Consider the following 20,009-nt stretch of genomic DNA (forward strand, 5'->3'; position numbering starts at 1 on the left):
GGCAGGGAGGGGGTGGCACCGGGGAGGGGGGTGAGAGGATAGAGAGAGGGAGACGAAAAAAGGAAGGAGAATGGAAAAGGAAAGGAAAAAAAGTTGTTTTCTGAAAGCGTCGTGGGTTTCCTGTCCCCGCTGCCTCTTGCAGAGGCTGTTAGTGTGAATGGCTCTTGTTGTTCAATGTGAATAAAAAACCTTTTAGTTACCTACTGTTCGGTCACCTGTCCCTTTCATTTTATTTTATTTTATTTTGTTTTTAAGACAAGACCACGGCTGTTGCTGGCAGGGCTGCCCTGCTCCACCACTGTCCCCTAGCCCTGCGTGGGGTCTGGGGGAGCAGCCCCCCATCACTTCCCTGGGTGTAACAGGTGCTGTGGCCCCTATACAAGGTGATGCTGCTGCATCACCCAGCTGGTACCCCAGTCCCCCCCATTTCCCCCACCTCTCTGGCACTGGGAGGGGGCACATTACCCAGCTCAGCACCTTCCCCCACAACAGACAGCCCAATGCACAATTCCTTTCTCCCGGGGGGCACGTGTTGTTTGAACCACCCATCCAGGCACCCACAGCCCTGCTGGCAGAGCATGCCCATGGAGCAGCCATGGAGGTCAGCAGGGCTGCTGGAGGGGGACACCAACAGGGGACATCCCAAAGGGGAGGTCCTTCGATGCCATCAGCAGCTTTTGCCCCATCTGCCCTAGGGGTGCTGAGGGCAGCAGGGGGGGTCTCCTCCCACAGCACCCCAGGTCACCCCCCTCCTTTCTCATGGTTCCTGTCCCTCGATTTCTGAGATACAAAAATAAAAAGTCCAAGGCAGGCTGCAGCTCTGAACTAATATTTAAAATGCAAAATCATGGCAGAGGTTTTCGCCCCCCCCTTGTCTTGCAGTAAAACGATATAAACAGAATAAATTACCTTCCCTTGCTGGCTTACGAGAGTCCCTCTCTCCTGACCTGAATTTTAAGTCCTGGCTCGGTTGTAGCACGGAGCACTGATGATTTATGGAAAGCCAGCCACTTCTCTGCATATTTTCTCTGTTCAGCCAAGTGGTGGAATTTATCCTTCCTATACCATTACTGGCATTAATAACAGAGTGGCCAAGAAGCCAGGCCGAGCCTCGAGGGACCCCTCAGCCGGGAGCTGGGGCCATCACAAAGACACAGGTGTCCCATCACCCACCAAGCAAGGCACCTTCTCCCCTTTGCACAGGTGGCAGGAGCTGCTCCTGCTGAGGCAGGAGCAAAGCTGGCTGCTCCCCTCTGCTCCAACCCTTCCAGGCTGTTGGTGTTCGCAGCTAATGGGGTTTTTTTATAAGGACAAGGCAATGTGTTGGAAAGTAACCCCACCCCAGCATCCTTTTGAGGAGTGTAAAATGCAACACAAGGTCATTCACTGGGTGAACACTGGTTGCTACAACTACTACTACTACGATTATTATTATAAAAAAATTAAAGGCATAAACCTGAGGGCTGTTTCCAATCTGCTGCAGCACCCCATCTCTGGGACTCAGGGCAGGACAGGCTGCTGGAGGGATCTTGGATGATGCTCCAAACTGGGAGGGGGGGGATGGGGGAGGATGGGGCTCACCAGGAGCAGCCACCAAGAGCAGGGATGATCCCCTGGCTCGGAGGAGCTGTACTGATTGGGTCTCACAGCTCAGAGCTGGGTGCAGGAGCCATCCCCGGGGTTGGGGTACCCATCACCCCAGGAGTTCCGAGGAGGCACCAGCACTGTTAAACCCGTCCGGGGATCTCCGCCCATAAATCACTGTAACAAGCGCGTCCGCACACGTTGTTCTTGTCTGACCGCAGCCAGCTCGGCAGCAACGGCAGAGGAGTGTAATAATTAATAATCGTTAGAATAATAATGCATAAAGACAGTAGCAAAGTAATTAGTCAGAGAGGGAGCGCTTGCTAAGCGAGGTGGGGAGCTGCAGCTCAAATAGCCCGCGGAGGAGCAGCGGAGGGAGAGGAGGGGGACGGAAGGGGGGGGACGGAGGGTGGGGGGTGTAGGGAAGGATACCTGGCATGTCCCAGCGGAAGAGTGGGATGTGTGGACGCCAGTCCTGCTCTCAGCAGAGGCAGGGCCCTGGCTCCAGCCCTGTCTGCAGTGTGAGCCCAAGTTTGTCTGCCCCGCGTGCCTCAGTTTCCCCATCCCTGCATGGACGCTGTGTGCTGGAAAAGGCTGTGGGAGGAGTCCAGCCCTGCCCTTCTTGGCAGCCTGAAAGGCAGGAGAGAAAGAGGGGAGAGGATGGCTGTGACCCCCCTGAGAGTGGGAGCAGCCCCCCGCCCATGCCGTGCCCACACCCACCTCCTGGCAGAGGTGCCCGATGCCCCGGATCTTGAAGGAGCCCGTGGGCTGGACATTCTCCAGCTTCATGAAGACCTTGGTGCCTGCTGCTTTGGAGAGGGGCAGGCTCTCCAGGACGGGCCAGGTGATGTGGAAGGGCTTCTGATCCCTACCAGGCTGGGCTGCCATGGCCCTGGCAATGGATGCTCTGCCAAGGAGAGGTGGTGGAGTCATGAGTCCCTCCCCACAGGCCCGTTGCCGACCCCAAGTCTTGGTGCGGGGCACAGGAGCCCCTTGGGAAAGACAGGGCTGTCCCAGGCAGACAGCAATAAAACAGAACCCAAAATATATGGGTTTGGTCCCCTTGTTACCAAACGAGGAGCTAAAAGTTGTAATTAATGCACTGGATATCTGGGTGCATGGGGTTGCTTATCAAGCCCATATCAGGCTGGCAACAGAGGTCTTAGTGCTGTGGCTGGAGAAGAACATCTCCATATCAAACAGGACCAGGACTCTCAGTTAGGTAATTGAGGGCAAACAAGTCCATATGAGGAAATAATTAATATGCTAATAAACTCAGGGAAGTAATTAACATAGTCCGGCCTTCTTACAAGAAACAGGTTAAATATCTTTATGATGAAAATAAACCAGCAATTCAAGGGTGTGATAGGAAGGGCTATCTCTCACGAGGCCTGGCACTGAAAATAAAGTGCAAATAAAGCTTTCTAATACTACAAAGGGTGTTAGAGGGCTTTAGTCCCGATTTTCGGTGACACCCTCACCCAAACTCTGCCTCAAAGCTCCTCTGAGAGCACTCTTACTGACAGACATCGAGCAAGGCGAGAGGTCCAGGGCAGCCCTGCTCCTGACGGAACTCCTTTGGCTCCACCCCTGCCCCAGGGAAGGCAATGCCAGGTCAGAGTCCCTGGGTGACACCGCCATGGCAGCTGGGGTGATATTTAACAACTTTCTGGTTTTCCACTTTAAAAAAAAACAAAAAATGTTGGAGGGGAAGCAGTAACTCAGCCACTGCTGCCATTCCAGCATGCCCTGTCCACAGGGATCCCACAAGCAGCTCCCCCTGCCACAGGAGCCCACACACCATGGGGACACCAGGGCACACAGGCTCTGCCACCCCCACCTTACCTGCAACCCCTCCCCACACAGTGGGTTATGGACATCCCACCTTGTCCAGTATGCCCATCCCAGCTTTTGGGATGCCAGCACCCCAACAGCCCACACCTGCTGCATCCCACCCCCCTGCAGACCCCAGGGAGCCCCAGGGGCCCCCAGCCCCGGTGGGAACCTGGCACCTTCAAAGCCCTGCCGAGCAGCAGCACATTAATCCCCCACTAATGACCTCGTTATTCCTAACGAGGCAGATCAAGGGACCTGCTGCCCAAGAGGATTTTGCACCAAGGGTTTGGGAATGGGGGCACACAGGTGCCTGAGAGGGGAAGGAAAAGGGACAAGGATGGTCTCCCACTCCTAGAGGGAGAGCACTGGGGCTTCCCTATTTCAGCAGCTCTGCCCCACACCGGTTACCCAGCCTGACACAGCAACACAGAACCCTCCGCAGCCTGCACCCCAAAAGAGCCCGGCCTGGCTGGGCACACACCCTCCCACCAGCACAGAAACAGGAGCACCCTCTTACTGGGGGGCAAGAAAGAGCACTGCGTGAGCCCAACCCTCAGAGCAGGCACCGGAGAGTCGCGGCAGAGAGCACAGCACCGCCACCACCACAGAGCGCTTTATTTGTCACAGCCACGCCAGCTCCCTGCCCTCCTCTCTGCCCCGCGGGCGAGCCCCAGGATCCCAGGACCTGCTGTTTTCTGGGAAGAACCCACCCTGAGTCAGGTGTCAGCACCCAGGGACAGGTCCTGGTACGGCAGGGAAGGGGCACAGCGGGGGCTCAGCCCCCTGCGCAGCACAACCGGGATCTGAGAGGCAGAAAGAGCCAGGGGAGGGCGGTGTGTCACAGAGCTGCGGTCCCCCCACATTCAGCTGCCCCCAAAGGGATCCCGACACCCACGGACGGACGGGACCAAAAGGGAAAACAGGGTCACCGCCATGGCAGGGGCGGGGCAGAAGAAGGCCACGCCTCCTTTGCAACGCAGTGACCAATGGGAAAAGCGCGAAGGCGGGGCTTAGACGCGACCACGCCCCCATCCAATACAGGGGAAATTTAGTTGGGGGGCGTGGTAATGTTGTGGCCACGCCCTCCTTGGGCGGAGCCTGGGCGTGGTCGGCTTTAGGTAGTGGAGTTTAGGTTTTTGTAGGGACAGCGCAGTATGTTGGTAAAGAAACCCTTCCGAGAGTCATTTTTGAGGAGTATAAAGTGGAACACAAGGTCATTCACATTATTATTATTATTAATAATAATATTAATATTATTATAATATTATAATTATTATTATTAACATTATTATTATTAATAATGTTGTTAATTATTATTGTTATTGTTTAAAAGTTTTACAAAGTAATATTATAATCAAATCATTTTTATTAAAATAATATTATTAAAATATTATTGTTAAAATTATTCTTCTTCTTATATTATATAATATATAATAATATATAATATATAATACAATATATATAATATATAATATATATAATATATATTATATATATAATATATATAATATATAATATAATATATAATATATTAATATAATATATAATAATATATTATATTATATTAGGAGCCAAACCTGGGGTTGTGGTCCCCAGTGCAGCCAGCGTTGGGGTACAGCATCACAACTACATCGGGGATCCCCATGGCAGACAGGGTCCCCATTGGAGCCAGGGGCAGGGTCCCCATCCCCACAGCAGTCCCAGGAAGGCACCAGCATTCAGAATTCCTGCCTGCCTCCACCTGCAGGGTGACCACGGGTGATCCCCCACCAGCTGGGGCCATGCCACCCCCACTGGTGTGTCCTCCAGGTAACCTGCACCTCCAAATCCCTGCCAGGGACATCCAAAGTCCAATCCTCCCAGCTGGCACCCTGGCCCAAGTGCTCCCTCATCACGGCAAGGAGAGGGCAAAGCTCCCTGTTGGGGTGCTCAGGGAAGTCACCCAGACCGCACAGTCACGCCCACGTCACAACCAGCAATGACCCTTCTATGAGACCATGCTGGGGAAACACCACCATGAGCTCCCAACTGCCCTGACACCCCCAGAGCAGCATCAGTCCTGGGAATAATTTCCTTTTTTAAAAGCTATTGGTGAAACATCAATGCTTTTCTTTTTTTTTCCCTGACCTTTTTCCCTTTGTTGTTGTTGTTGTTGTTTTTTTGGAAGGGGAAGGTCTGCAGAAGGTGGAAAGTAATCAGGTTTTGGACCTGGGATAAAAAATAGCTGGGCTGACTCCTTATAATTAATAGTGTGCCTCGTAATAGGATTCTGCAGCCTTCGGTGCTCCCTGGAAACACCTTTTTACATAAGATATTGCTCACGATGGAGCAGCAGAGTTTTGATTTATGGGAGTTTGGCCTCCAAGAAGCACCTGGGGGAGGTGGCCTGGCTGGTGGGTGGTATGGGGGGAGCCAAGGGGCCAAAGGCAAGGAGGGTGTTTCTGGGGGCCTGGCAGCCAGGTCAGGGGAAAGGGCTGTGGGGAGGGATGTCGGTGATCTGGGGGGCTGAGCTGGTCCTGGAGCTGAGCCCCCTCTGCTCCAAAAGGGAGGAGGAGGGTGAGAAGGGTTTGGGGACACCCTGCCCAACATCACTGGGTGATGCTCAGGGCACAGGTTCAGTGGGGGAACCAGCTGAAGCGGGGGAAGCCCAGAGGGAGCAAGACCTCACATCGCCCAGGGAAGGGAGGAAGGAAGGGGGAGAAATGTTGGGAGGAGACAAAAAAACCCCAGGAGGTGCCATAGCAAAGGATTAAAGCAAACTCAGCAGTACAGAGTGAGACTGGGGGAGAGCAGGAAAGCCTGAGGGAAAGGGAGGGAATGGAAAAAAGAGTAGAAAAAGCCGGGATCTTAGGGGGTCCAGGATGGAGCACACACACCCCCACGTGTTGGAGCACCTTGGAGCCTGGGGGTGTTAAACCCGCCCGGGGATCTCCGCCCATAAATCACTGTAACAAGCGCGTCCGCACGCGTTGTTCTTGTCTGACCGCAGCCAGCTCGGCAGCAACGGCAGAGGAGTGTAATAATTAATAATCGTTAGAATAATAATGCATAAAGACAGTAGCAAAGTAATTAGTCAGAGAGGGAGCGCTTGCTAAGCGAGGTGGGGAGCTGCAGCCCAAACAGCCCGCGGAGGAGCAGCGGAGGGAGAGGAGGGGGACGGAAGTGGGGAGACGGAGGGTGGGGGTGTAGGGAAGGATACCTGGCATGTCCCAGTGGAAGAGTGGGATGTGTGGACGCCAGTCCTGCTCTCAGCAGAGGCAGGGCCCTGGCTCCAGCCCTGTCTGCAGTGTGAGCCCAAGCTCGGCGTGCCTCAGTTTTCCCATCCCTGCATGGACGCTGTGCGCTGGGGAAGGCTGTGGGAGGAGTCCAGCCCTGCGTCCACCAGGCTTTATTTTGGTTATTTCGGAAGGAAAGCAAGCAGAGGGTGCCAGCCAGGCTCTGCCGTGTCCCCTGCCTCGGGGTGGGTGTCACTCCATCCCCAGCTGGCTCTTCAGGGCTCGCAGCTGTGCCATGTTGATGTTGCCGCCCCCGCAGACCACGACCACCACGGAGCCCAGCGGGGTCCGCAGCTTCCCCTCGCGCTGCAGCCGCTGCAGCCGCCCCGTGTAGAGCGTGGCCAGGGCGGCCCCGCACGCCGGCTGCACCAGCATCCTCTCGTCATCTGTGGGGACAAGACCACCAGGACATCCTGACACCTGCAGGGACCGCCTGCTGAGACAGGGAGCCCCCAGCACCCTGGCTCCAGCACCTCCCAGGATCCGGTGGTTTCCCCATCGCCCCCGTGATGCCCGGCTGGCCCCACTCACCCAGGAACTGCTCCACAGCCCCCACAGCCTCGGTGTCCTCCACCACCTGGGAGATGATCTGGCACTCCTGGGCGCACTGCAGCGCCCGTGCTGCCACTGTCTTGACTCTCAGGCACTTGGCCACACTGGGACATGAGGGGACAAGGTGGTCAGGGCAGTCTCAGGACCCCTCAGTGAGCTGGGCTGAGCCCTGCCCGCTCGTTGCACACATGGCCGCTCACCTGGTCATGTCAGGCAGGGTGACCAGCCGTCCGGCTTTCAGTGCCTCGTGGAAGCTGTGGGCTCCCTGGGTCTCAGCAGCGATGATGGGGACATCCTGCCAGCCCACCTGCTGCAGGCCCTCCACGACACCTGCCAGCAGCCCCCCGCCGCCCACCGACAGCACGATGGCATCTGGTTTGGTCTCCAGAGAGTCCTTCAGCTCCCGGACCAGGCTGGTGTGACCCTGCCTGCGGGGCAAGGCGAGCAGGAAGATATAGCCTGGGGGCACCCCGAGCCAGCCCATATCCCAGGGATGGGGATCAGGGGTGGTAGCTGGGCCCTGGCAGCACTCACCACACCAAGGGGTCATCGAAGGGGTGGATGCTGACCCAGCCCTCCGTCTTCAGCAGCTCCTGGGCTCTCTTGTTTGCATCATCAAATGCCTGGGGTGGAGGGCAATGGGGGCTCAGAAGGGCTCCATACAGCCCTGTAGTGGGTTTCTGTGGCTGGGTTTTGGTAGCGGGGGTGGGAGGGGCTACAGGGATGGCTTCTGTTGGAAGCTGCTGGAAGCTTCCCCTGTCTGGTGGAGCCAGTGCCAGCCGGCTCCAGGATGGGCTTCCTGCCCCTGGCCAAGGCCAAGCCAGTCAGGAGTGACAGTAACGCCTCTGTGACAATAACATATTTAAGAACAGAAAGTTATTGTGCAGACGAAAATTCCAGCCAGGGAAGGGCGGAGCGAGAACATGGGAACAACAATGTAGACACCAAGGTCAGCGCAGGAGGGGCAGGAGGTTCTCCAGGCACAGGCACTGAGGCCCTGCAGCCAGTGGTGCAGACCATGGTGGGGCAGCTGTGCCCCTGCAGCCCATGGGGGATCATCTGGGTGCAGAGACCTCCCTGCAGTCCATGGAGGAGCCCACACTGGAGCAGGTGGATGCAGGAAGGAGGCTGTGAGCCCGTGGGAGGCCCAGGATGGAGCAGGGTCCTGCCAGGGACCTGCAGCCAGTGAAGAGGGAAGCCCACTCTGGAGCAGGTTTTGCCCAGATAGGACTTGTGGCCCCTGTGGGGAACGCCCATCGGTACAGCTCATTTGTGAAGGACTTCACCCCATGGAGGAGTGACCCACGGGACAGCAGTTTGGAAAGAACTGTTGCCTGTGGGATGGACTCCCACCAGAGAGGTCCGTGAAGCACTGTCTGCCGTGGGAGGGACCCCACAGGAACAAGAGAAGGACTCAACTCCTCTCCCTGAGCAGCAGCAGAAACAACAACTGACTGTAACCCCATTTCCTGTCTCCCTGCACTGCTGGTAGGGAGGAGGGAGAATTTAGAAAGAAGGAGGGGTCAGGGGGAAGGTGTTTTTAAGATTATTTTACTTCTTACTCTTTTGGTCTGATCCTATTAGTAATAAACGTAATCAATATCCCCACTTTGAGCCTGTTTTGCCCATGATGGTGATCAGTAAGTGACCTCTCCCAGCTGTTATCTCAACTCCTGAATCCTTCACTGTTTCTTGTTTGGGGTTTTTTTTTGGTTTGGTTTTTTTTTTCTCTCTTCTGTCCAGTTGCAGAGAGGACTGAGAGAGGCTTTAGTGGCTACCTGGCATCCAGCCAGGGCCAACCCACTACAAGCCCTCACACCCCAGGGATGTGTCCCTTGTCACCATGGCCTGGGGGACACCAGAGCGGGTGGGGGTCCCAAGGGTGACCTTGCTGCCATGCCAGGGTGCAGGTGATGGAGGAGGGGGACATTTTGGGATGGTCAGGCTCAGCCCCCTCTGGCCCCCCCCAGGCCCCAGTTTTTACCTTGCCATAGACCTCCACGGTCGCCCCCAGCTCCTCCAGCTTGCGCTTGGGGATGGGGCCGCTGCTGCTGGGGATCACCACGGTGATGGGCAGCCCCAGCTTCTTGGCTGCATATGCTGCTGCCATGCCAGCATTCCCCCCTGTGGGAGGCAGTGGCTCAGGCAGGGCCTGACCCCCATACGTCCCCAGATTCCTCAGGGAATCAGCTCGGGATGGAGTTACCTGAGGCGCAGACAAATCGGCGACAGCCCTTCTTGGCAGCCTGAAAGGTGGGAGAAAAAAAGGGAAGGGATTGGCTGTGTCCACCTGTCGTGTCCCCCGGGAGGGCGGGAACAGTTCCCTGCCCACACCGTGCCCACACCCACCTCCTGGCAGAGGTGCCCGATGCCCCGGATCTTGAAGGAGCCCATGGGCTGGACATTCTCCAGCTTCATGAAGACCTTGGTGCCCGCTGCCTTGGAGAGGGGCAGGCTCTCCAGCACGGGTGAGACGACGTGGAAGGGCTTCTGGCTCCCACCAGGCTGGGCTGCCATGGTCCTGGCAATGGATGCTCTGGCAGGGACAGGTGGTGGAGTTACCAGATCCTCCCTATGGGTCCCCCCAACAGCTTCGATGACCACGCCAGGCTCGGTGTGGGGCACAGGAGCCCTTTGGGAGGGAAAGGACCGTCCACAGTGTTTTCTGCCAGCTCCAGGATGTAGGAGCACCTATGGGGTCTCTCTGTCGGAGCCCCGGGACAGGCTGTGGCATCCCCTCCTCCATCCTCCTGGACCTCATTTCCCCGGTGCCCGCAGGTGGCCCCTGCACGCCCTGTCCCATAACCCAGCCAGGGTCACCGCAGGGTGGGGGTTACCTGGTGTCCCCTGGGGCCTCGCTGCGTGTCCCCAGCTGCTCACCCTCCGCCGAGTCTGGGGAACAGAGAGAAGGGAGAGGTGACGTCGGAGGGGCCGTGCCGGTCCCTGCGCGCAGCAGCGCAAGGGGCGGGGGTCAGACCTTGCCCCAGCCCATCTGTTTGCTCAGCACTGTGTGAGTTTTACAGCCGCGGGGCTGGATCGATGCCGAAGGCCCCTGGCCATGGCCGGGCACGCTGCCGGGTGTCCTGGCCAGGACAGGCACGTGTGGTCCTGGCAGCCAGATCCCAGCGGCCTTTGAATGCTCGGGAGATGGGATGTGGGCGCCCGGGAGATGGGGGAAGGGGAGAAGCAGCTCCCAAATGATTCTGGGGGTCTTTAAGGGTTTGCACTGGCTGTTCTCAGGTCCAATCAGAAACATGTCCCAGCAGATTTTAGGACTTTGCCCATTTGACCTAGGGCAGCCTGCACACCCCAAATACCCAGGTAAGACATCGCTCATTGCCTCCAAACGAGCCATCACACCCCTATGCCCACCCTGCCAAGTCCCACACCCCACAGCAGCCCCAGATCCTGTCTAAGCTGCACATCCCAGAGGGGCTCAGTCCCTCCAGCTGTGCGAGCCCCCCATGATGAGACCATCAGCCTCAGCTGGCCATGCCAGGCACCCAGCAGAGGGTCAGGAGGGGTCTGGTTCAGGGGGACCCCCCTACAAAAGTGCCCCTTGATCACCCCTTGGAGAGGGCCAAGCTGGAGCAGTCTGAAAGCAGAGGTTGCTTGGGAATCCCAGCAGGGAGACGCCACATAGCAGCTGGCACCTGCACATCACAGCCAAAGGGAGTGCACCAGGAACATCCCCACCCTCTTCAGTTCTGACTCACTGCCAGGCAGACAGCAACAAGACAGACCCAGAATATCTGATTTTGGTCCCATTGTTACCCAGTGAGGAGCTAGAAGTTGATACAGTTAATGCACTGGATACCTGGGTGCACAGACTTGCTTATCAAGCCCATATCAGGCTGGAACCAGAGGTCTTAGTGCTGTGGCTGGAGACGAACATCTCCATATCAAACAGGACCAGGATTCTCAGTTAGGTAACTGAAGGTGAACAACTCCATATAAGGAAATAATTAATAAGCCAATAATCTCTGGGAAATAATTGACATAGTCCAACCTTTATATAAGAAACAAATTGAATATCTCTATAGTGTAAATAAACCAGTAATTCAAAGTTGTGGTGTGTCTGACAGGAAGAGATGTCCCTTGCACACCTGGCACTGAAAATAAAGTGCAAATAAAGCAAAGAGTGTTTTAGTCTTGATTTTCAGTGACACCCTGACCCAAACTGTGCTGCAAGGGCCCCTGGGAGCATCCTTGCTAACAGGCAGCGAGAGCTGCAGGGCAACCCTGCTCCTGATGGGATGGGACAGGGCTGGGCCTTTGGTGGCAGGAGCTGGGGAGGGGCTGCAAGGAGCCCCCAACAGCTCACAGGGAAGAGGCTGGGGATGCCCTTGGTGAGACCATCATATGTTAGCTCAGCCCTGGGGTGCTCCAGGGTCCCTTTCCACACTACACCCACCTCCTCCTTCCCCCTTTGCCACCCTTTGATTCCTCCCTGCCTCAAGGAAGGCAATACCAGGCTGTCAAATGCTTATTTGCCTCGGCCAGAGTCCCTGGGTGACACCGCCGTGGCAGCTGGGGTGATATTTAACAACTTTTTGGTTTTCCACTTAAAAAAAAAAAAAAAAGTTGGAGGGGAAGCAGCAACCCATGCCAGCTCCAGGATGTAGGAGCACCTATGGGGTCTCTCTGTCGGAGCCCCGGGACAGGCTGTGGCATCCCCTCCTCCATCCTCCTGGACCTCATTTCCCCGGTGCCCGCAGGTGGCCCCTGCACGCCCTGTCCCATAACCCAGCCAGGGTCACCGCAGGGTGGGGGTTACCTGGTGTCCCCTGGGGCCTCGCTGCGTGTCCCCAGCTGCTCACCCTCCGCCGAGTCTGGGGAACAGAGAGAAGGGAGAGGTGACGTCGGAGGGGCCGTGCCGGTCCCTGCGCGCAGCAGCGCAAGGGGCGGGGGTCAGACCTTGCCCCAGCCCATCTGTTTGCTCAGCACTGTGTGAGTTTTACAGCCGCGGGGCTGGATCGATGCCGAAGGCCCCTGGCCATGGCCGGGCACGCTGCCGGGTGTCCTGGCCAGGACAGGCACGTGTGGTCCTGGCAGCCAGATCCCAGCGGCCTTTGAATGCTCGGGAGATGGGATGTGGGCGCCCGGGAGATGGGGGAAGGGGAGAAGCAGCTCCCAAATGATTCTGGGGGTCTTTAAGGGTTTGCACTGGCTGTTCTCAGGTCCAATCAGAAACATGTCCCAGCAGATTTTAGGACTTTGCCCATTTGACCTAGGGCAGCCTGCACACCCCAAATACCCAGGTAAGACACCGCTCATTGCCTCCAAACAAGCCATCACACCCCTATGCCCACCTTGCCAAGTCCCACACCCCACAGCAGCCCCAGATCCTGTCTAAGCTGCACATCCCAGGGGGGCTCAGTCCCTCCAGCTGTGCGAGCCCCCCAAGATGAGACCATCAGCCTCGGCTGGCCATGCCAGGCACCCAGCAGAGGGTCAGGAGGGGTCTGGTTCAGGGGGACCCCCCTACAAAAGTGCCCCTTGATCACCCCTTGGAGAGGGCCAAGCTGGAGCAGTCTGAAAGCAGAGGTTGCTTGGGAATCCCAGCAGGGAGACACCACACAGCAGCTGGCACCTGCACATCACAGCCAAAGGGAGTGCACCAGGAACATCCCCACCCTCTTCAGTTCTGACTCACTGCCAGGCAGACAGCAACAAGACAGACCCAGAATATCTGATTTTGGTCCCATTGTTACCCAGTGAGGAGCTAGAAGTTGATACAGTTAATGCACTGGATACCTGGGTGCACAGACTTGCTTATCAAGCCCATATCAGGCTGGAACCAGAGGTCTTAGTGCTGTGGCTGGAGACGAACATCTCCATATCAAACAGGACCAGGGTTCTCAGTTAGGTAACTGAAGGTGAACAACTCCATATAAGGAAATAATTAATAAGCCAATAATCTCTGGGAAATAATTGACATAGTCCAACCTTTATATAAGAAACAAATTGAATATCTCTATAGTGTAAATAAACCAGTAATTCAAAGTTGTGGTGTGTCTGACAGGAAGAGATGTCCCTTGCACACCTGGCACTGAAAATAAAGTGCAAATAAAGCAAGGAGTGTTTTAGTCCTGATTTTCAGTGACACCCTGACCCAAGCTGTGCTGCAAGGGCCCCTGGGAGCATCCTTGCTAACAGGCAGCGAGAGCTGCAGGGCAACCCTGCTCCTGATGGGATGGGACAGGGCTGGGCCTTTGGTGGCAGGAGCTGGGGAAGGGCTGCAAGGAGCCCCCAACAGCTCACAGGGAAGAGGCTGGGGATGCCCTTGGTGAGACCATCATATGTTAGCTCAGCCCTGGGGTGCTCCAGGGTCCTTTTCCACACTACACCCACCTCCTCCTTCCCCCTTTGCCACCCTTTGATTCTTCCCTGCCTCAAGGAAGGCAATACCAGGCTGTCAAATGCTTATTTGCCTCGGCCAGAGTCCCTGGGTGACACCGCCGTGGCAGCTGGGGTGATATTTAACAACTTTCTGGTTTTCCACTTAAAAAAAAAAAAAAAGTTGGAGGGGAAGCAGCAACCCAGCCACTGCTGCCATTCCAGCATGCCCTGTCCTTGGCACCAATCTGCTTGTCCCTCCTTGCTGCTCCCTCACTTGGTGATGGAGATCTCCTATCTGGCAAAACTGAGCCACAGGGATCCCACAAGCAGCTCCCCCTGCCACAGGAGCCCACACACCATGGGGACACCAGGGGACACAGGCTCTGCCACCCCCACCTTACCTGCAACCCCTCCCCACACAGTGGGTTATGGACATCCCGCCTTGTCCAGTATGCCCATCCCAGCTTTTGGGATGCCAGCACCCCAACAGCCCACACCTGCTGCATCCCACCCCCCTGCAGACCCCAGGAGCCCCAGGGGCCCCAGCCCCGGTGGGAACCTGGCACCTTCAAAGCCCTGCCGAGCAGCAGCACATTAATCCCCCACTAATGACCTCGTTATTCCTAACGAGGCAGATCAAGGGACCTGCTGCCCAAGAGGATTTTGCACCAAGGGGTTGGGAATGGGGGCACACAGGTGCCTGAGAGGGGAAGGAAAAAGGGACAAGGATGGTCTCCCACTCCTAGAGGGAGAGCACTGGGGCTTCCCTATTTCAGCAGCTCTGCCCCACACCGGTTACCCAGCCTGACACAGCAACACAGAACCCTCCGCAGCCTGCACCCCAAAAGAGCCCGGCCTGGCTGGGCACACACCCTCCCACCAGCACAGAAACAGGAGCACCCTCTTACTGGGGGGCAAGAAAGAGCACTGCGTGAGCCCAACCCTCAGAGCAGCCACCGGAGAGTCGCGGCAGAGAGCACAGCACCGCCACCACCACAGAGCGCTTTATTTGTCACAGCCACGCCAGCTCCCTGCCCTCCTCTCTGCCCCGCGGGCGAGCCCCAGGATCCCAGGACCTGCTGTTTTCTGGGAAGAACCCCCCGAGTCAGGTGTCAGCACCCAGGGACAGGTCCTGGGACCGGCAGGGAAGAGGCACAGCGGGGGCTCAGCCCCCTGCGCAGCACAACCGGGATCTGAGAGGCAGAAAGAGCCAGGGGGTCGTGTATTACAGAGCTGCTGTCCCCCCACACCCAGCTGCCCCCCAAGAGGGATCCCTGCACAGGACAGACACCCACAGATGGACGGACAGGATCAGCCCATGGGTGCCTGTTCAGTCCCAGTGGACCTTGACTGGGGGGAATGTCCAGAGGTCCGGGTGGCCCATGTGGAGCAGGGAGCTGCAGGGGGACGTGCTCCAGCGGAAGGCGGGCACATCATCCCAGGTGGGGCCACTGGCAGCCACCAGCCCGAAGGAGGGGACCATGCCCGAGGAGGTGACCTGGAGCCGGGGAAACAAAACGAGGTGTCAATCAGCACAGCCTGGGGGAACTGTGGGGGGGTGCACCCCTCCAAGTGCAGACCCCCCTCAATGGGGCTGCCTGAATCCCCCACCTTCATGTCGGTGCCGCCGTGGCAGCGCTGGCGCAGGGCAGGGAAGGGGTAGGTGCCGTTGGGGGGGTTGAGGTCGGAGCGGGCGGAAATGGCGTTCTCGGCGTTCTGGGGGGGGTCGCAGCCCTTGCACCGCGACAGAGGGTCCTGCAGGTAGTTGTTGGACCTGCCAGGAGAGAGGTCAGGAGAGAGTCACGGGGAAAACATAAATTTACAATGATGAAAAAAAAAAAAATCACACCGAAGGGTCGCAAACCCCTGGGGGGTGTGGAACACCCGGGTTTGGGGGGTCCCCAGCACAGACCTCATGAGGCGGATCATGGAGTCCAGGTCACGGACCAGCGTCTGGTTCCGGCGGAAGATTTGGGCCCGCGGGTTCTTGTCGTAGGTGAACCAGTCTCCATACTTCCTCACCAGCTCCAGGTTCCCGCTGGCGTTGAAGATCTCTTCAAAGTACCTGGAGTGGGGGGACCCAGCACTCAACAGAGGGATGAGGGGCAAGGCCCAGCACTGCTGCCCCCCTTTATGGGGCAGCCATGGGTGGGACGGGGTGAATGGCACTCACGGTACATTGTAGCTGGCCCAGTAGCCCTGCTGGTACAGCAGCTCTGTCAGATCAGCCTCCACCACCAGGCCCCTGTGCTGGGAGGAAGAGCACTGATCAGAGCAGAGAGGAAAAATCCAGTGGGGATAAGGGGAGATGCCTTGGGATGGGCTGGGACACATGCTGGGGGTCCTTACCGTGTTCCCAGCCCAGCCAGGGGTGCTGGGCACCCATCACCTCTACACAGGCATCCCCAGAGCCTTTAGCCACAGACACACTCACATCTCCATTTCCCACTGCCCACCCATTGGGCTGGGGCAGACATGACCCTCAGGGCTTTCCCAAACCCACAGGGATGGGAGAGGAGATGCTTCTGCTGTGGCTCAGCTCAGCGCAGGAGCTGCTGCTCAGGGAGGAACAGGGTCACTCACGGGATCTGCTCCAGCACGGTCAGCACGCCCGGTGATGGGCTCGTTCTGTGTGGCGTGAAGGTGTTGTAGTCCACCACCATCCACTGGTTGTTGTACCTGGCATGGAGAACAGGAACTGTGTCCCTCTGGCAGCCAGCCTCCTCCCAGGGACTTTCCATCCAACCCCACCTCGCCCTGGGGACAAATTCCCGTGCCCCATCCCACCCCACTCACGTGCCGCTGTTGAACCGCCGGAAGACAGTGGCCCACTCGGGCCCGCTGCGGGCCAGCCGGTTGGCCACGATGTTCCTCAGCCACTCCAGGACGCTGCCCCGCGGGTCCAGGTACTTCCACCGCGCCGGGTTGTTGTTCCCGATGGTGGTTTCCAGCGCTACCTGCGGGGAGGGCAGTGATGGGCAGGGCAGCGGGGCCGGGGAGGGGTCCCCGAGCGCCACACCCACTCACCAACCCACTGCTGAGGATGTAGAAATCATCCGCGGAGAAGATGGTGCCGGGGTAGGAGGAAAACACCTGGATGCTCCCGGGGATCTGAGACTTGCCTGAGGGGGGATGCAGAGGCAGGGGAGCATCAGAAGGGAGGTGTGAGGCGCAGCCCCCCCAGCCCAGCCCACGCACCGCCGGCCGAGGCGCGGAAGGGCAGCGTGTACTTCTTGATGAGGCGCAGCATGGACTGGTAGGAGTTCCAGGTGTCGTGGGCCACCAGGAGATCCCGATTGCCCGGCAGCAGCTTCACCAGGGCAGAGCAGGAGCCTGAGCCCAGGACACGCTGCGGGGAGGAGCGGTTCAGGGCAGACTCCAGGTCCTCCAGGTCACCCCCCAACTGCAGTAGCCTGAGGGGAAGCAAGACATATGAGGCAGCAGGTGGGCGACACCCCAGCACAGGAGCTGAGCTGGCTCAGAGCCCTCTTTCTATCTGTCTGTCCATCCAGGCTGGAGCCATTTATTCATCCCATACCAGTGCAGGCACTTGTGCTGGGAGCACCTTGGCAGCCAGATCAGGGAGGGAAGGGGGAGCACAGCAGTGGGGAAACTGAGGCAGGAGCTGTGGAGGGACCCACTGCCCAGACCATGGTGTGGGGGGAGGAGAAACTGCCTTGGCTCCATCCTGTCCCAGCAGCAGAGGACAAGCACCCGCAGAACATGGATGAGGTGAACTGGGAGCAGAACTGGCTGTCCCTGGACATGCAGGAATTATCCCCACAGGACACCCCAGCCACACTGTGAGACAACCACCTCCCACTCTCCACCACCTCCAAGAAGGAGCTTACAGGAAGCCAAAGGGCGCCAGGGTGAACCTGCCCCGGGGGAAGTCCAGGCGCCTGTTGTAGCTGTCCTCCAGCCCCTTCAGCTGCAGCAGGGCCAGGCGCACCTGGGGACAGGGGACAGAGCTGGCACCCGGCTTCCCCGAGGAAGATGGGTGAGAGATTTTGGTGGGATGAGCTCCCCCATTCCCCCCAGGGGACACAGCAGATCTGGTGGGTCCCAGTGCTGCTGCAGAAGCAGGAAGAGGTGCGGGGGAAATGTCACTGTCAGCAAGGTCGTGACTCAGCACCTGTGCCCAAGGGTAGCCAAGTCACCCCCTGGGCACCCCAAAGGCTGCACGTGAAGCTCCAGCACTGAGAAAGTCACGAGTGGCTTCTTCTCGCCTCAGGGAGGAGGATCCATGTGGCCACATCCCTGTCATCCTGCCTGGAGCCCAGCCAGGACATCTCACTGCCCTGTCCCCTCCTCTGAATTGAAGCCCCAGCTATCCCACGGGGATGCAGTGGGGTTCTCCCAGGGTGGGGGTACCCCATCCTCACCTGGTGCCAGTACTCGGGGTCCTGCCCCTTCCCCATCTGCTCCTCCATCCAGCCCAGGTTGGCCTCCAGGTAGTCCCGGAGCTTCTGGCAGTATTCGCTCTCGTACTTGAAGGGGCCACAGTAGCCCACCATGGTGTTCATCCAGTGCATGTACATCAGCTGGGGGGCACAGTGGGTGTCACCGGCAGGTGACAGCCAGGGAAAGAGGGAGGGGAACGGGACATGTCCTCCAGGGCCCCATTTTTGGAGGGGTCACCCCTTACCTGCTCTGTGACAGCGGCCTCAGCGAGCCCGGCAGCGTAGGCCTGCAGGCTGTCATTGTACGAGGCATTGGTGGTCACCTCGAGGAAGGCCCAGCTGGGGAGGACACGGTCACGGAGAGGGGTCAAGGGTGGGTCACGGGGTGGGGCGATGCTCCCCCGGGGCAGCCCCGCCACTCCATCCCCGCTCGGCCCTATTCCACCCTCGTCCCGTCCCGCCCGGGTCAGCCCGCGCCGTCCCTACCCGACGTGGGGGATGCGGTCATCGAGGCTGGCCCAGGCCACGGCGGCGGGGAGGCGGCCGGGCAGGACGCGCAGCCGCCCGGAGCCGGGCTCCAGCAGCACGGAGACATTGCGGGGCGCCGGGGCGGGCGCTGCCCCGGCCGGGCGGGCGGAGAGGAGCGGGGACAGCAGGGACAGCAGGGACAGCGCCAGCAGCGCCCGCGGGGCCGCCATGGCGGGAACACCGCGGGGCGGGGGCGGGGCTTGGGCGCGGCCACGCCCCTCAGGATGAATGGGGCGGTGCGCTGTGGGGCGGGGCTTAGGTTGGCCACGCCCCCATTGATGTCCCGCCATTGCAGGGAGGGGGCGGGGAGGGGGCGGGGCTTGGATGGGGAATGAATGGGGCGTGTCCCCATTTTGGGCGGGGCGTGCGGTGGCCACGCCCCCAGCGAGTCCTCCGTGGGGTGAACGTCAAGTAGGGGCGGATTTTGGGGCGTGTCTTGTGGCGTGACCTTGGTCCCGCCAGCCGGCCCCCCAACAACCCGTGTCCCTCCTGTCGTACTCCCCCACGCTCGCATGCACGCCCCCATTTCAACGCCGCCCAGCGCCCACGGGAGATGTGTGCAGGTCGCCCCTCCAGCCCCAGCCATGTCCCACCATTGAGGACCGCACATGTCCCTGTGGGGTCCAGCCCCAGCCGGTGCAGCCAGCGAAGAGCGGCTCGTGAAACCTGTGGCTGGTGCGGGGGGGGCCTGGGCCCCACGGGTGTTCGGAGCAGGGGGACACACGAGGTCCTGGTCCCCTGTGGGCCCCAGCCCCGCCTTGTGCAATCGCGGGCGGCGCCTGTCTACTGCCTCCCGCTCCTCTTCCTCCTCCTCCTCCTTCTCCTCCTCCTCCTCTTTTTCCGGCGGGCAAAGTCGCCCTGCGGCGCGGGTGTCCCGGGTGGGCCGGGGTAGGGGGCTCGGACACGCGTGGTAAAGTCACGGTGGGCTGCACACAGTCGCCCCGGAGAGTGCCCCAGCGGAGGCGGAGAGGATGCCACACGCCCGGGGCTGTTCTGGGCAGGGCGGCACCTCAAAGCCACCGCTCGCGTGGGCACATGGTGGCCCAGCACGTCCCACCAGCTCCCAGTTGCTGCGGTTAATTTCCCAGTAGCGCCCAGTGCCCACACGTTCCTGTGCTCAGCGCTGTGTGAGACTACCCCGGGCACCGAACGCGGCCACTCGTGGGTGCAGGAGCCAAGAGGGGAGGGAGCACAGGGACACGCGGCAAGCACCCAAATTTGGCCTAAACCCACAAAAACCGGCTGAGAAAGCATCCCTGTCCCAGAGGGGTCTGGGGGTAATGACCCGGGCCACCTCCTGGCGGGGCCGGGCCTTCCACCCAGTGGGTGCCACTGGTCTTTGGGTACCAGGAAGGACCTGGGATCCCCTGGGAGGCGCTCCCAGCTGGGCACTGCCTATATTTTTTTACTTTGCTTCCTTTCCCCTCTCCACGGGGAGAAGGGCAGAATGCGACTTTAGGGAGAAACTGGCCAGGGTGGAAAGTGGATC

At 58.9% G+C, this 20,009-nt stretch overlaps 2 protein-coding genes across 3 annotated transcripts; both read right to left on the reverse strand.

Annotated features, from left to right (window-relative positions):
- Positions 1-6,792: 6,792 nt before the first annotated feature.
- Positions 6,793-12,524, reverse strand: SDSL (serine dehydratase like). 2 transcript variants are annotated; one of them, XM_050318664.1, is made up of 8 exons: positions 12,025-12,524; positions 9,597-9,783; positions 9,454-9,493; positions 9,232-9,371; positions 7,782-7,870; positions 7,448-7,675; positions 7,227-7,351; positions 6,793-7,081 (listed from the first exon to the last, which is right to left on the reverse strand). In XM_050318664.1, the coding sequence occupies exons 2-8, from the start codon at positions 9,762-9,764 to the stop codon at positions 6,888-6,890; spliced, it is 984 nt and encodes a 327-aa protein (XP_050174621.1). In that variant the 5' UTR covers positions 9,765-9,783; positions 12,025-12,524; the 3' UTR covers positions 6,793-6,887. The 2 variants fall into 2 exon arrangements, with proteins under 2 accessions (XP_050174621.1, XP_050174622.1); XM_050318665.1 differs by lacking the exon at positions 12,025-12,524 and adding an exon at positions 10,085-10,492.
- A 2,053-nt stretch (positions 12,525-14,577) lies between these two features.
- On the reverse strand, positions 14,578-18,723 carry PLBD2 (phospholipase B domain containing 2). The gene is made up of 12 exons (XM_050318663.1): positions 18,479-18,723; positions 18,238-18,331; positions 17,975-18,133; positions 17,441-17,541; positions 16,788-17,002; positions 16,617-16,711; positions 16,386-16,546; positions 16,173-16,268; positions 15,763-15,834; positions 15,502-15,654; positions 15,201-15,363; positions 14,578-15,087 (listed from the first exon to the last, which is right to left on the reverse strand). The coding sequence occupies exons 1-12, from the start codon at positions 18,688-18,690 to the stop codon at positions 14,920-14,922; spliced, it is 1,689 nt and encodes a 562-aa protein (XP_050174620.1). The 5' UTR covers positions 18,691-18,723; the 3' UTR covers positions 14,578-14,919.
- Between the last annotated feature and the right edge of the window lie 1,286 nt (positions 18,724-20,009).

This window comes from Myiozetetes cayanensis, unplaced genomic scaffold (genome assembly GCF_022539395.1).
Source record: "Myiozetetes cayanensis isolate MyiCay16 unplaced genomic scaffold, myiCay2020 scf21, whole genome shotgun sequence".
Lineage (NCBI taxonomy): Eukaryota > Metazoa > Chordata > Aves > Passeriformes > Tyrannidae > Myiozetetes > Myiozetetes cayanensis.

Coding starts and splice junctions, on each gene's coding strand:
- PLBD2 (XM_050318663.1), bottom strand. CDS start 18,690: ATGGCGGCCCCGCGGGCGCTGCTGGCGCTGTCCCTGCTGTCCCTGCTG. Junction 18,134..18,237: donor AGGCCGCTGTCACAGAGCAG/GTAAGGGGTGAC, acceptor TGTGCCCCCCAG/CTGATGTACATGCACTGGAT. Junction 15,835..16,172: donor ACCGTGCTGGAGCAGATCCC/GTGAGTGACCCT, acceptor CTCCCAGCACAG/GGGCCTGGTGGTGGAGGCTG.
- SDSL (XM_050318664.1), bottom strand. CDS start 9,764: ATGGCAGCCCAGCCTGGTGGGAGCCAGAAGCCCTTCCACGTCGTCTCA. Junction 9,372..9,453: donor CCGATTTGTCTGCGCCTCAG/GTAACTCCATCC, acceptor TGCCTCCCACAG/GGGGGAATGCTGGCATGGCA. Junction 7,676..7,781: donor TTCGATGACCCCTTGGTGTG/GTGAGTGCTGCC, acceptor CTTGCCCCGCAG/GCAGGGTCACACCAGCCTGG.